Here is a 15734-nt window from a genome sequence, read left to right as displayed (position 1 = left end):
GCATTCTAGCCACCAGATGGCGACAGTGGTGGCTACAAAAAGACTTTGGATCCTACAGAAGCCTATGGTAAAACCGCTTTGTGTGTTCACCTTTATAAACATTTTCCTGCTGAGTTTATGGGCTCCTTCACCAATTTTGGATCTTATTAAATAAAAAATGAAGTCTGTTTTGTAAATCTTGATCATCCCATGTTCCAAAACGGAGGGCTATCTGGGCTATGCTGATTGGCTAGCCACCTGTGATTGACAATGAGGGTATAATATGCAGACAGATCAAGCCCTGCTCCAAACCAAGATGGCAATTAAATACCATGATTGACTTCATGGTAGCTACATCCATCTTTTATACTGCCCGTCGTAAAGCTGGAAGGCAACACTGATTCATTTTAAGTCAATACAAACTCTGCTGGCTTAGAAGAGGCTGGAGTTGTGGAAGTAGGCGTGTGAAACATGAAACTCTGAGCTGAGAGGTCCTTTACCCACGTTATCTAAAGCATGATGCTGATAACACTGTGCTTGATTTAGAGCAAAACATGTTTAAAGTTCACCAGAAACTGATCAGAATCAGTATTAATATAAATAAATGCTGACACTGATAGATCATCCATAGACTTTGTTGTTTTACTGGGTATTATAGCTATGGCTTCAATAAACAGAGTACTGGTGTTTTAACTGAAATGGTCAGACAGAGCTACACTGGAAAAAAATTTACATATGTGAAAATGAAATAAAAATATATTTTTAGACTGTGAAAAACACGTCTAATGTAAAGTAGCTTGAAAAAACTGCACTTATGAATAAACGTGACTTTTTTCAGAAGATGTAAATCCTCAGAAAAAGACTAAAAATACAGACGCAAGTTTAACATGATTTCACAAATGTGATCTTTACTTAAAAGGCAACTGTGAAATTCCAGCTTTATGCTGTGAATGCATATTTAAAATTGGATGGTTGATGCACAAATTTCACAAATATTATTTACTTAAATACTCTTGCTCTTATATACTCAGCGCCAAAAAAACCAAGGTACTCCGAGTTGGCTATGCACGTGCCCGCATTCCTGTCATGATCAACCAACAACGTGCTGAAGAGGTGGAGAATTTTACATATCTTGGCAGCATCATCTCGAATGACGGGGTCTCTGATCGGGATGTCGACACCAGAGTAGGGAAGGCAGTTGGTGTCCTGCGACGTCTCCAACCTATTTGGAACTCGACCTCCCTGAATGTTAGGGTCAACATCAGACCATTGAACTCTATCGTCTTCTCTACTGCACTTTACGCTAGCGAAACTTGGCGTTCAACAAGTGCAATTATTCAACACCTGAACGTGCTTCAACAACATGGCCTGCGGCGAATCCTGAGAAAAGAGCAGGCACCTGCCCATTAGCCAATGTTGTTGCAGAAAGGCGCTTCCGCTTTGCGGACCATATTTTACGCCTACCCCCTCATCGCCCAGCTAAGATTGCCATGACATGGCGTCCACGCACTGGCAAGCGAAAGCAAGGCCGACCAAAGACCACATGGCGTCGAACATTCATGGACGATCTGAGAACTGTCGACATTGCCTGGGACGAAGCTGAAGCAGTCGCTGCTGACCGACATCGATGGAGATCACTAGCTGCCTGATGCGCCGCCCGGCGTAGGAGGAACTAAGTGCTAAGTGTGCTCTTATATAAGCGAGAGTATTTAAGGGTAATGGGAGGATAAAGTCTGCTGAGCTACTGAACCTTATCTGATGGTTAGCTTCGCTGCGGACCCGCAGCACCTCTTTGCCCTTCAGCTCCAGCTCTCTGGTTAGCGTGTCGATGGTCTCGTTCAGAGAGTGAATCTCATGGTCCAGATCGGTGATACGGTTGCTACGGGAACACAGCTCCGCTTGCAGGTCTGAGATACGAATTAAGAGATCTTGTTCCTAGAGGATGCACATAATACAGAATAGGCAGTTATTTGCTAGAAGGCTTTTAAACCTTGAGATCACTCAGGGCGAAACACTGAGAGCGAAGAACATAAACAGAACTAAACCACTGTCGGTGTCACCTGCTTTTGGCTGTGCTCCATGGCTTTCTCCAGCTCTCGTTTGATGGCAGCGTGTTCTTTGAGGTGGATTTGCTTCAGATGCTCGATGGCTGTCGCGTGGAGGTGGTTCAGTTCTGCACGAAGAGAGGCTGCAGGAAAGAGACGCCGCAGGTAATGTGAGGCATCATTTTTTATGTAGTTTATGTAGAAAAATGACAACAGTGCGAAGAAATTAAAGATATTCTCATTTTTTGTGACTCCTTTCCTACATCGTACTTTCATGACTTATTCTTTTAGTTGGTTTAATATTGGAGGCAACTACTGAGATCAATTTTATCACCTAGCACATGTTCACAGATCTCAGAAAGCTAATTTCACCATTAGTTAATTTCATCCTGGTTTCCGAAAGCGTCTTACGATTCAACCACCAAATGTTTCTTTCTTCTTCTATTCTTCTAAACAGCAAAAGGCAGATAATGAAGGTGATTTTGTTGTAATCACTATGGACAAAAACATCAGCACAGCAGGCAGAAACAGAACCAGAACGTCTCAGGAGGTAGAAACACAATCACCAAAGGGTGGGAAAAAAATCATTGCTGCAATTTAAAACCACGCCACAGAGCGAGGCTGGCAGTGTGGAAACAACCCCGATCGATTACTACAAAGCTAGACGTGTCAAAGCCACGTTTACTATATCTATCATCATTTACCCAGCTTTGCTTTCCCCTCGTCCTCCAATTCAAATCGCAGTGTCTGCAGCTCCTGGTCCGACTGCTGTCTGAGGATTTCTAAAGTCCTCCTGTGGGCCTCCTTCAAAGCGTGAACCTCCTCCCGCTGCTCCTGCTTTAGACGTTCCTCGAGGGCCTGGCAGACGGCACGACGAGGGAGATTAAAGAGGATAAAGGGACGGAACGGAAAGAAGAGAAAGGACGAAGATGACACAATATGTTATATGAAAAATATGGTTTTGAGAAAAGTGTAGTTTGGCTGTCTGACTCAATATTTCCTTTTTATTTTTGGCTGAAAAATAAAAGTGAAGAAGACAAAGAGAGAAAATGGGCAGTGTAATCGAACCACAGCTCCCAGCTGGTTTTGAGTTACAGACTGGCACGGGAAAAGTGACAATATTAAGAACACACAAACTGTAAGAGCCAATTAAAGGTTAATTTTATTGGTACTGGTAAAATGATTAGAGAAGAAATATACATGTTTGATGTATAGAATATAATTTCTAGTTAATTTCAAAATACTGTTTTGTTAAAGGTATAGAATATAGAAGTGCGACATTCTAATGCGCTTTTTAGTATTTTGGGCTTCCGGCACACTGTAGAGAGCATATTTCTCCTGTTTTGGCTTCCCTTCATTGGCTTCCTGTTAAATCCAGAATTGAATTCAAAATCCTGCTCCTCACATACAAGGTCTTAAATAATCAGGCCCCATCTTATCTTAATGACCTTGTAGTACCATATCACCCTATTAGAGCACTTCGCTCTCGCTCTGCAGGTCTACTTGTTGTTCCTAGAGTATTTAAAAGTAGAATGGGAGGGAGAGCCTTCAGTTTTCAGGCCCCTCTTCTGTGGAACCAGCTTCCAGTTTGGATTCAGGAGACAGACACTATCTCTACTTTTAAGATTAGGCTTAAAACTTTCCTTTTTGCTAAAGCATATAGTTAGGGCTGGACCAGGTGACCCTGAATCCTCCCTTAGTTATGCTGCAATAGACGTAGGCTGCCGGGGGATTCCCATGATGCATTGAGTTTTTCCTTTCCAGTCACCTTTCTCACTCACTATGTGTTAATAGACCTCTCTGCATTGAATCATATCTGTTATTAACCTCTGTCTCTCTTCCACAGCATGTCTTTATCCTGTCTTCCTTCTCTCACCGCCCCTCCCTGAGCCTGGTTCTGCCGGAGGTTTCTTCCTGTTAAAAGGGAGTTTTTCCTTCCCACTGTCGCCAAAGTGCTTGCTCATAGGGGGTCATATGATTGTTGGGTTTTTCTCTGTATCATGAAGCGCCTTGAGGCGACTTTTGTTGTGATTTGGCGCTATATAAATAAAATTGAATTGAATTGAATTTATTAAGTAGTTGGGGAGTCGGATAAGCTGGAAGCAACACCGTTTTTTGACTGAGTCTTGCCGTGTAAATTAAAAGTTTCAATAAACATCTTTTTGCAAGAAAAGTACCTGGACTTGCTCGCGTTTCAAATGCATGTTGCCAGACTGACTCCTAAAGGTGGTGCAGAAGAGTGAAATAGACGGAGTGCCGCCACTACACAAACTGACAGCGAGATCCATCAACAGGCTGAAAATGACTAAAGAGTGTAAGTATAAAATCAATGAGCTTTTTGACACATCCTCTCATAACGGAAAAAAAAATCTACCTCAACCATAATTTATATCATTTGGCTCATTTTAATATTACTTAACAAGAAAATTGGTGAAATTAAAGTAAATGATCCAAATAAAATGGCTCAGAAAGCCGGCAATTTCCTCAGGGGTTTGATTGTGCTATGAATCTTCTACACTTCTCGACTCTGTGGCAGACATAAAAGGATCATTAAACAATATTAGAAAAGTTCAAAAACTTTTTTACTTGGTCTCAAGTAGTTTTGTTGACCAGCACTCGCTGAACTTCACAATCATTGCTGTGCTGTGGACTATATTGGAAATTCAAATTGCAGCACCTTCCACACTATAATTTCCTCTCTGGAAGAAATAACGTCAGGCACTAGAAGCTCCCAGGACGACAAATCAAGTTGTGTACCTCTTATAAAGCACTATTTTAAGGACTTTTGCTGATCACAGACTAGATAAGAACACAGGTGAAAAGAGAGGAACAGCAGCTGCAGATTTTTGTAGTGAAAGTCACATTTTTACAGAACTATAAAAAGACACAGGAGCCAGAGGAGCACATGAACTAATTTGATGATTTAAAAGTAAAATGATAGGTCAACTCTGTCTTTTTCTTTCATTTTTAACTTAAAATACACCTGAACTATCAACATTTATAATGGTAATAGGCATTTTACTTGTGTATTACAAAGTTCAAAGGAAGTGACATTGTGGATATATCAGCTACTGAAGCACAATTCTCTACTCTCCTGCTGATAGACAGCTTAAGGACACTTTAATTCTTTAATTTAAGTTTAGCAGCAAGTTTTTAGTTTGTTCTCCTCCCTAATGGAGGGAGTGTGTACTTGGTTTTGTCTGTCTGTCTGTTAGCAGTTTTCCAAACAGCATTTTCAGATTTTCTGTGATGGTAGATACCGATAACAGCAATATATTAGGCCTTGGGGGACATGATTACCTATGCAGGCTAAACATGAGCTTGACTGTTGTCCCTATGATATCAAATTATGTCACGATGATGACATAACGGGTTGACATCATCATGTTGTAATAAAACATCATAAAACACCAGTGTTAGTAAACCTGCCCTTTGATAGGAGTTGCGCTCTCTGAGTGGTCTTGTTTTCACGTGTTGTTTCAGGCTCTTGTATTGATGGATTTAGTCAAAAACTCTACATTTCTTCAAGAAATCTTAGTCAACATTACCTTAACACAAGGTTACTGCTTACTCTGCTGTTCAAGCAGCTAAATCAACCTATAAGCAGAGCTAGCTTTGGAGAGAATACCAATCATGGTTCACGTGCAGTGCTAACCTTTTCATAGTTTTATTGCTGCAGTTGTCACATGTGTTTTTTGATGACTTGAAGAAAATATAGCCATTTTTTGTTTTTAATTTTCTGCTTAAATGTTGCCTTGTGGTCATTTTCAATCACATAGGTAAAAAATACTGGCTAATAGTACTCATCAGCCTCCTAATAAATACACCTATGGTATTTGAAAGTCCTACGTGACGTCCTTGAGTCATCGCATTCACAAAAACTTGACCTCTGACCTTGCGGTACATCATCACCCTGTTTTTGAGTTAACTATCAAATCCACTCACCCACACCAGTCGCAGCAGATGGCTGCCCCTGCCTGAGCTTGGTTCTGCTGGGGGTTTCTTCCTGTTAAAAGGGAGTTTTTCCTTCCCACTTTTGCCAAGTGCTTCTTCAAAGGGAGTTGTTTGATTGTTGAGGTTTTCTCTGTATTATTTTCTTTATCTTACAATATAAAGTGCCTTAAAGTGACTTGTGCTGGTCTATATAAATAAGACTGAGTTAAACTGAACATTTATTGATGCCAGAAAAAGAAACTGCACCGATTGCTCAGTCTCAGACTCGGCTGAGGTGACAGATGAAACCAAATTTTATAAAAAATCGTCACACTGAAATCTCTGCAACACCAAACTCCAGCCTAGCCATGCAGGATCCACCAACATACAGCGTTCTAGAGTCACGTTAATACTACAGTACAAAGCAACAGCAAATCTCTCGAATGCTGCATTCAGTAGTCAAAGGTTTGCTGTTTAAAACATATTTAAAATCACAGGTTTGATTAATTATAAGGCATTTTTGTTACTAGAATTACTGCAGCACATTATTGCTTCAGTCGCAGCACTTGTTAGTGAACGATGGCAGCATTTAGCAGCTGTTGTTGCTGCACTAGTGAGGCTGTCGAAACTGTCCTCGTCGCACTTTTACTGTGTGTAGAAACAGATGAGTTCAAAGAAGACTGCAGTGAAGTCCACAGTGGAACAAGAAAGGCTACTGTAATGTGTTTAGTAAAAGCCCTCGAGAAGTTAGTTGGAACTTGCTCTACTTTTCTTTTCAGAGAGAACAAAAGGCAGGTAGTGTCGTGCAACTATGTGACAAATCCCAAGACAAGCGATGCAAACCTACATGCTTGCAAATACGTGTGTGTGTGTGTCGTACTCTTATCTGGTGCTGCCTGGCTTCCTCCATGGTGCTGAGGGCACAGCAGTGAGCCTCCTGTAATCGATGCTCTCTCCTCTGATGTTCTCTCTGCATCTCTGCAAACACAGAGATATTAACATGTACACTGAGATGCATCGACAGCAGACGTGTTTCCATTCTGTTTGACACGATAAGGCAATATGACAGTCTGAGGCAGGAGACGCGCCGCTGAACAGAAGGTGACAACTAAATATTTACACACTCGATGCTCGGACTATTTGTATTAAATATTTAGGTTATATTTCAGAATTTTATTTATTCTTCACGACAGAATAAAAATTGTTTTCAGCAGTGGTACAGTGCAATGCAGCATGATTTGTCATGTCTCATGCTACTGAACATCCTGGGCTGTGAATTCAGTTATTTCCCTCATGGATGTTTTGAAGCAGTGATTCCCAAAAGTTTTTATGGAGCAGTGGCCCCCTTCATAGCTGCAATAATAACAGAAATTCAGCTTAAAATTAGTAGTATGCACAGTTACATATTTATATTAATGTAGTTATATAAATATGGAGTTAAAACAGGAAATAGGAGGTGATATTACTTTATTTTGACCTAAATTTACTTCCCTCGTATTAAAGTTTATGTCCCAGTTAGCCTTACCACTTTGCATATGACTAGGTAGCATTAGCAATTTATAGCCAACATCCTGTGTGGTTTATTTATTTTTAAGACATTTTTCGAGGAATACATCACATTCTCATGGATTTTGATTACAGTGAAGACTTAAGATTGGGTGGCCCCAATGGATCTTCAGGTTTTTAAGTGGGCTGCAGCACTCGTGACTTTGGGAATGGCTGATTTAGAGGCACACAGGTTTGCCCTGATAAAACTCGTCATCTAACAGCTCAAACTGGCTGTTACAGCTCCAACCTTCCTTCTCTTTCAAATTCCCATAATCAAAAAATAAAAAAATCTCTTGTTTTATAGTCGCATCAGTGACAAAAACTTTCAGACATTATCTTTCTTGTGGCTGCGTTCTGTTAAAAATGATTTTAAGGTTAAGGACATAATATAGACGATATGAGTTGAAAAGATGCTGATCAGAAATAATGTGTAAAGGAGGTTAAAATCACATACAAATGCAAAATCGCTACTTTAAGAAAGTAATTTTAGGATGCAGCTTGTAGCCGCAGTCGCCACGTGGAGGAAGCGCGTGCATACCTTTGAGCTGTTGGCTCAGGAGCTCCCTCTCCTGGTTGAACTGAGACTGCAGCTGTTGGAGAGCTGACTGAGACTGCGACAGCTGCAGCTCCAGGGACTGTTTCAGCAGAGAGATCTGAGGAAAAAGGGACGTAAAGGGGGAAGTAGTAAAAATATGGTGTTTAGGTGTTTGTAATGAGCAAAGGCTTATTAAAAAAAAAGAAAAAAGTAACAGGACAGAACAAATTAGATTAAAAGCAAATGTTAACAGGTCAGCGTGTCCACATCCGATAGAAGCAGCAATTACAGGCTGAACTGCAGGGACAACACTGTGTCTCTCTCCAGGTGGTTCTCTATCTCCAACTGTGCAGCGACATCACATTTCATTTACAAGGAAGACATACCTCCAGGAAAGAAGCAACTCACTTGACAGAGCACACACATTTAATTAAAAAACTCTCTCTTTTGCTCCACTATATTTTTTCCAATGCATCGCTCTTAACCAGGGAGACAGCCTCGGTTTTTCCCCCTTTTTCTAACAACCACTCCCTGGTGGTGATATTGACACACAGATGTAATAAAACCACTTGAGGGCTGCGGATGAAGATTTCTCCACTCGTGTCAATGAGCTGACAGCCCGTCACGACGACGAGTGACAGCGCGCACGGCCCAATAACAAAAGCCAACAAGCGTAAGCCCCATCGGAGCACGCCAAAGTGTTTTGTTTCGAGGAGATACTGCAGCTATCAGGGGCCTAACTGCCGGTGAGTGGCAGAACTCTCTCAGCCAGACGCCTCCGGTCCTTCACATGCCACTCTTTCTCTGAGCCGCTGCAGTTAAATCCCCCGCAGGATTTAGTGCAGAAGAAGTACCACATTAGCAAGTGTAAGGTAAGATGGATTTAAAAATGAGAGGATGAGGAGCAGGGCTGGGATGAAGTTTCTGAGGTTCTACATTGGATAAAAAAAAAGATGGCCTGCACAGTTTATCCTCCCTGTCTACTCCAACTATTCATTTTTACATTTACAGCAAAATAATGGGATGTGCGAGATTAGCAATGTGGAAATACCTTAAGCGACCTTGTTTGCAAAAACATGCACCCAGCCCTCTGTGGCTTAATTAAACACAATCCCAAGCGCACATGTTTTAGCGCGCACAAACTGGAGCCTCGGGCTAGGACCTTGTAATGAAAATATCTTAATGAGAAAGAAGTCATTATAGATAACGACGGCACATCCGCCCGGGCGCACAATACCGCACGGGACCTGCGCTCACTTAAGGGCTTTCAGGAATGTCTTTTTCTACTTTAACAGCACATGTAGCTGCCACGTCCATCAAACATGAGAGGCTATGGCAGCGAAGGCATAAATGGCTTCACTGAAACAGGTTAATCAAAAATTCAGGACATAAGGGGTCATTTTTAACTACATCTGCTAGTGTGTCTGCATAAAACAGTCAAAAAGGAAATCATTCAATTTTTTCATCCTGTTGAGTCTTGGCAGTTCTTTAAAGTTAGTGAGTACAATTATTCAGCGCCAAATGTCGGTGGATTGCAGATTTTGGGGTCTGTTTTTGTACCCCTCACAATTCAAGCGCATAATCCTAGTTACTGTGGCTGCTGTAGGATAGCCACTGTAGCTTTTTTATGTTGTCACAATATATCATATTTGCTTCTTTTTATATCTTATTTTATTATATTTATTTACCATTCTTGTTTATTAACTAACTTGTAAAGACTTTGGATACTTTGTTGTTTTTAACTTTAGAATAGAATCGCATGTTTTTACTCCTGTGGAAGGCTGTCAGTCCACTGTTTACCTCAGCTGTCAAAGCCGGGTGAGAAGCATCTATCTTTATTTACTCTGGAAGAAGCTATAAAACTTTGTGAAAGGAGTCCAATATGGAGTGAAAAAAGCTCAGTTGTGAATAATAACAGCAATACTGAGGTCCTTTTTGCCACTGTTAGCTGTTAGCCTCTGTTAGCAACTGTTGAAACTGTCTTTGTAATGGTTGCAACTTTTAAGGACTCAGGAACGTCATGATTGAACGCTGATACGATGTGAGAATGTAATCAAACTCTTTATTAGAGGGAAAGTGTGATTTTTAGGACACTTGAGCCAAACATTACATATGTAACGTTAGCCCAGGGGTGGGCAATTCCAGGCCACGAGGGCTGGTGTCCTGCAGGTTTTAGATCTCACCTTGGGTCAACACACCTGAATCACATGATTAGTTCATTACCAGGCCTCTGGAGAACTTCAGGACATGTTGAGGAGCTAATTTAGCCATTTAAATCAGCTGTGTTGGTTCAAGGACGCATCTAAAACCTGCAGGGACACCGGCCCTCGAGGCCTGGAGTTGCCCACCCCTGCGTTAGCTTGTAACTAGCTGTTGTTGTTTAGCCATAACAGTTGTCAGCTGTCTGGAGATGGGCCGTCTAATCTGCAGACAATAAGTGATTGTGGCAGACTGCTATGGAAAGAACAAAGGCATTAACCATGTTTTATTAGTCTGTTTACTCTGATGTAACAGAAGAAAAGTAAATGCTTAAAATTAATGTCTGTACCTTTAAATCACAATTAATTATCTGAAAAAATGGGAAACATTTTGATTGGATTTGGTATGCATCTTCATTTCCAGTTAATAAACAAAACGACCCAATCAATCACAGGGGTTTTCCTGGAAAAACAAACCCTTACTTTTAGACTAATTGTGCTGACAGTTGTAGCTGCCCCTCAAGCCCCTCTCCTAGCCAGGAAAGGCCCTGCATCTACTTAGTTTAGATCTGTATTGAAATTTATTAAAACAATAAATTCAGCAATATGGCAGTTGTCCCACCATTAAATCCATCACAGAGCAACCAAGAACAGAGTCCCACCATGCTCACTGCTCTGCTGTTCTGAGCAAACTGAGCATCTGGCAGGCTGGAGGGTCGGCGCATGAAGCATTAACACTGATCAAAAGAAATGCCGAAGAGCAGTAGCTGCTACTGGAATTACTTTTTGACTGAAAGAGAAATTGTACACAGCATGAGGGTGGAATGTTGATGCAATTATGGGATTGGTGTTGTCTGAATGCACAATAACTTGAATTTGTAAGGATGATACAGAAGAGGTGCAGAGACACAGAGAAGCACTGACAGCCTTAAAAACACACCAGGAAAGTAACAATCTAATATAATATCACCTTCTCTGATAAATAAAGCAGAGAATTTATTATTCTTAGCGTTATTAATGGATAATCGACCAATATACATCCATCATATTTCCGTTATCACTCTGACAGATGCTAGTTGTAATCATGGCTTATGTGTGAACAGTTTGAGATTTGTCCTTAAAATGCAACGTGATGTAATATCTGAGGGGACTGCGAGTTTCTCCTTGCATTGTGACTGATGAGTCTCTGAGCCTCCGGTAGGGCTGGTGTTTCTGCAGAGCTGTAAGTAGGTCAATACAGTGCAGATCACTGTAATAATACCTTCGTGCTTTTGTCTTTATAGTGGCCCTGCTTGCATGTCTGCTGTTTTTTCTCATTAAGTAGTTAATCTTTGTGCAAGACTATGATTGAAAGTATTACGGGGATAAGATAAAACATTCCTAACTGGGCTTTCAAATTAAATGTAAATATTTTGGGTTGAAAAGGGGAATGTTTTTTTCAAGTGATCTTCATGTAGCCTTTGAAAGCATGGTCTCGGATTTTGAAAATTAGGCTTATCTGCACTTCACTTTAATGCTGTACTGGTGCCCCCGGCCATATCAAACTCAGAGCAACGACTGGCATCAGATGGCCCCGCCCCTCCCTGAGCTTGATTCTGCTGGAGGTTTCTTCCTGTTAAAAGGGAGGTTTTCCTTCCCACTGTTGACAAAGTGCTTGCTCATAGGTGGTCAAATCATTGGGTTTTTCACTGTATGTATTATTGTAGGGTCTACCTTATAATATAAAGTGCATTGAGGCAACTGTTGTTGTGATTTTAAGCTGTATAAATAAAACTGAATTGAACTGAATTGAACATCTAATCACATACAGCCCATTTCGGCATGTAGACATGGTCAAAATGACCTGTTCAAGTTCAAACTGAGCATCAGAGCAGGGGGGGAATTTCAGAAACTGCCAATCTTCCAGGATTTTTTTTACACACAACCATCTCTTGGGTTTACAGAGAACGAAAAGAAAAAGAGAAATTATCCAGTGACGGGAAGTTCCCTGGGTGAAATCCTCTACCATCTACCAGAGGTCCGAGGAGAATGGCCAAACTGCTTTAAACTGACAGGGAGGCAACCACTTATAGTAAATAATCACTTGTAACAAGTGAGTCTGCAGAAGAGCATCTCTACATGCAAATGTTAAAGCAGAAGACCACACTGGATGCCTCCTGTCAGCTAATAACAGGAAACTGAGGTTATAATAAATCTTGACTTCTGCTGCAACATTTAGATGGTAGGGTGTGAAACCGGTGTGTACAACATGAAAGCAGGGATCCATCCTACGTTGTATCAATGATTTATGACGCTCGTGGTGCAATGGAGTAGAGAATATTTTCTTTACAGACTGTGGACTCGTCAGTACCAGGTAGGCATCATTTAATTGCCACAGCCTACCTGCGTATTTACCCAAAGCCCAAAGCTCCAAACTGTTTTTTTGGACATTCAGTTCACTGAACCCAAATGGGCTCCACAATCACCAGATCCCAATCTAATAGAGCACCTTTGTGATGAGGAACTCTGTGATGCTGTCGTGTGAATATGGACAAAAATCTCTGAAGAATTTATCCAGCACTTTGTTGAAATTATGCCGTGAGGAATGAACACAGATCTGAAATCAAAACAGGTACTAGCAAAGCACATTTAAAGAGATTCCAGTAAGTGTATATACACTTAATAATATCCGTGGATTACAGTATTAAATATACACACATTAGTCATGTTTTCTGTTGCTCCTAAACCACACACACACACACACACACACACAGCCCTGTGAGAGACTCACATATAGTACACATACAGTGTAAGCTCCTTAGATATCTGATCTGTGATATTGTTTGAAGTTTATTTTTAGCCACTCAGCACTATAACTTTAAAATGCTTCTTTTTATACTGTGACCCACATTTACATGATTCCTAATCTGGCATCTATATTCTGCAGATGCTGCAGATAAGAAATGATGCTCCCTAAAAAGCCCACTATGAAATTCTATCTTAATTATTACAGCCACATCAATGAGGACTTCCTTTCATCTTAAAATGATACCATATCTATAGCTGAAACAAATAGGTAGAAATCATTTATTTGAATATTTGGTGATTCTTTTGAAAACTGCCACCTTAGCTTGCACATTTTTTTCAATTAAGCAAATAAATATTTACATTTTAGTCAGCAGAACAAATGATTTCTGGAGTAATTAAGAAACTCCAACACAATAGCTATATCAAAGGTCAAAGGTCCATCGCAGAGCCGCCGACCACAAACTGATGTCTCAAAACCAAAGGACAAGTTTTCTTTGGTAAACGAAAAAAACAAAACTTTGTGTGAAACAGAATCTCTTGTATCTTGTGTTGGAGTTAAAGTCAGATCACTCTTCAACTTTGTCTCGTTTTGCCGTGAGCTGCTTTTGTCACGGCTTTGGTTGGGGGCGTCTGAAAAGTTGCCAAGCTGGCACTGGTGACTCCGGCTTGTCAGAAAATGTTTATCTGGAGCCACCAGCGTCTTGGCAAACTCAGGACGAGCCTCTTTGAGGTTTCAGTTGTGACTCAGCTCTGAATTACCCAGAGGCAGTATGCTTTGCAGGAACGGCTACATGAGTCTAAGCAGACGAGCATCTGAGCTCCCAAACCAGCGTCAAACCGCTCGCTCTGTTCCAGTACTTTCATTCTGACCCTAGCAGCTAACTTCAATCCTCATAAGATAAAATCTCCCGAACTGTAGCTACTGGAACGTCTGAAGGAGCATTAATTTCAAAGGCTTTCTTTAAAGAACCTATTTAAAGGCTGCAAATACATAGCATGCATATGTATTTCTTCTACCTCGCTATGACGGGACAAAATTAACACTGTTACAGCCTTTGTTGTTTTCATACCAATTTACTGTTGCTGTGGGAGTTATATGAGTTGTGAAGCAGGTGAAGAAGCTATTTACAGCGTTGCTGTTCATCACATTCGCACAGTTATTGAAAGAGAGGAATGCCTGTGAGACTTTATTTGGATTTTCTTTTTTTGCTTCAGGCTGTCTCACAGTGAAGCTGTCAATCAAATGAGGCCTTAGGTCAGGGGTCAGCAACCTTTAACACCAAAGAGCCATTTGGAGCCAGTTTCCACGCAAAAGAAAACACTGGGAGCCGCAAATACTTTTTGACATCTAAAATGAAGATAACACTGTATTATTGTTTTTTACCTTTATGCTTTGTGTGAACAACTAAGGTGTGTTGCTTAAATCCATGAAGTGCTACAGAGAAAATTACATGTTATTTATGTAATGAACACATTTGAACTCTTAAAGAAATATAACAAAAGGAAAGACACCCAGCTGAACTAAAATGATCCAGCAAACAAAGACTGTTATATCGTCTTTGGGCTTTTGGAGCCTTGACCTGACTTTTAAGGTGGCGAGGCGTGATTGCAGGTGCCGCTCAGGTGCGTCCGACTCCCATGCAGCGGCGCTGCAGACCACGCCTCGCCACACACATTAACCAGGTAAAATACATATTTAGACAGAATTTTGCAAATATCTATTTTTCATCTTTTAGCAGCATAGAGCTTTTTTTCAATTATTTTTTAACACTGGATGTCCCAGGCTTTTCTAACCCTCTGTCAGCCAACGTCTGTGCTGTTGTGTTGGTGTGTGTCGGGCTGTGAGCTGCAAAGCTACAGCCGGCTGTGTGCGTACAGCAACCGTGTGTGAAAAGTGGTCAATAAAGAGATGCTGAAAAGCGTGTTCATGCAAACATCGTCGGGTCTGCCGTGATATGTTTACAGCGGGACTTCTGCTCCTGAACCTCTGCGCACAACGTCTGCAGATCGGGGCTGTACGAAGTCACTTTCATCTTTACAGGACTGTAAGCTGTCGTCTGTGAGGCGTGAGCGGTGTTTGTTTTTAACATAGTTCACGGTGGAGAACAGCTGCTGACATAATGTGGATCCGAAGATCCATAATTGGCCTACCTGGGGCTGAAAGTCTCGATAAATGCACGGCGTTTCGGCGGGTACACCGGCTTCTGCAAGTTTTACGCTTATTTTAAATGATGAAAAAATAATAGAATATAATTTTATTTTTTTATTCCAATATCACAATAATCTTCCAATTTAGAACTACAAGTTAAAAAAGAACTAACATAAATAAAATACACTTCAGCTAAATACTTCTAATTTATTTTCCCAAACCACGCGGAGCCGCACTATAAGGACTAAAGAGCCGCAAGCAATTATCAAATAAATCATTGAATTACATCAAGTTTTACTCTGGAATAAACCAAGAAATCTGAAGTAAATGATAAATAATTTCAACTGCTTGTCAAAGAAAAAAAATGCATAAAAAATGAACAACTGCATTCCCCGATACTAACAGAGTTCACCTGCATGTGATATGAAGGCTTTATCACATACTGCAAACAGTGATGACTGCAGCATCACCAGCATGTGCTCCTGACCTTATGTTGTAGCTTTTGGTTGTTTACAGAAAACTCAGAAAGCTACTGTTTGTGGGTCTGACTATAAAGGCAA

General features: G+C 40.8%; 1 protein-coding gene across 2 annotated transcripts in view; it reads right to left on the bottom strand.

Moving 5' to 3' along the window:
• Positions 1–15734, bottom strand: part of fam184aa (family with sequence similarity 184 member Aa) — an 80541-nt gene that overhangs the window by 11363 nt on the left and 53444 nt on the right. For both annotated transcript variants that reach the window (XM_087836697.1, XM_087836696.1), the window contains exons 15-19: positions 8044–8158; positions 6838–6935; positions 2729–2882; positions 2040–2167; positions 1730–1914 (exon numbers count right to left, since the gene is read on the bottom strand). In XM_087836697.1, coding sequence (XP_087692823.1) covers positions 1730–1914; positions 2040–2167; positions 2729–2882; positions 6838–6935; positions 8044–8158 — 680 coding nt within the window. The remainder of the gene's footprint in view (positions 1–1729; positions 1915–2039; positions 2168–2728; positions 2883–6837; positions 6936–8043; positions 8159–15734) is intronic.

Source organism: Neolamprologus brichardi, chromosome 23 (assembly GCF_056152115.1).
Source record: "Neolamprologus brichardi isolate AB-2024 chromosome 23, ASM5615211v1, whole genome shotgun sequence".
In the NCBI taxonomy this organism is placed as follows: Eukaryota; Metazoa; Chordata; class Actinopteri; order Cichliformes; family Cichlidae; genus Neolamprologus; species Neolamprologus brichardi.
The sequence above is the reverse complement of the archived record's forward strand: the minus strand, read 5'-3'. Positions and strand labels throughout refer to the sequence as shown.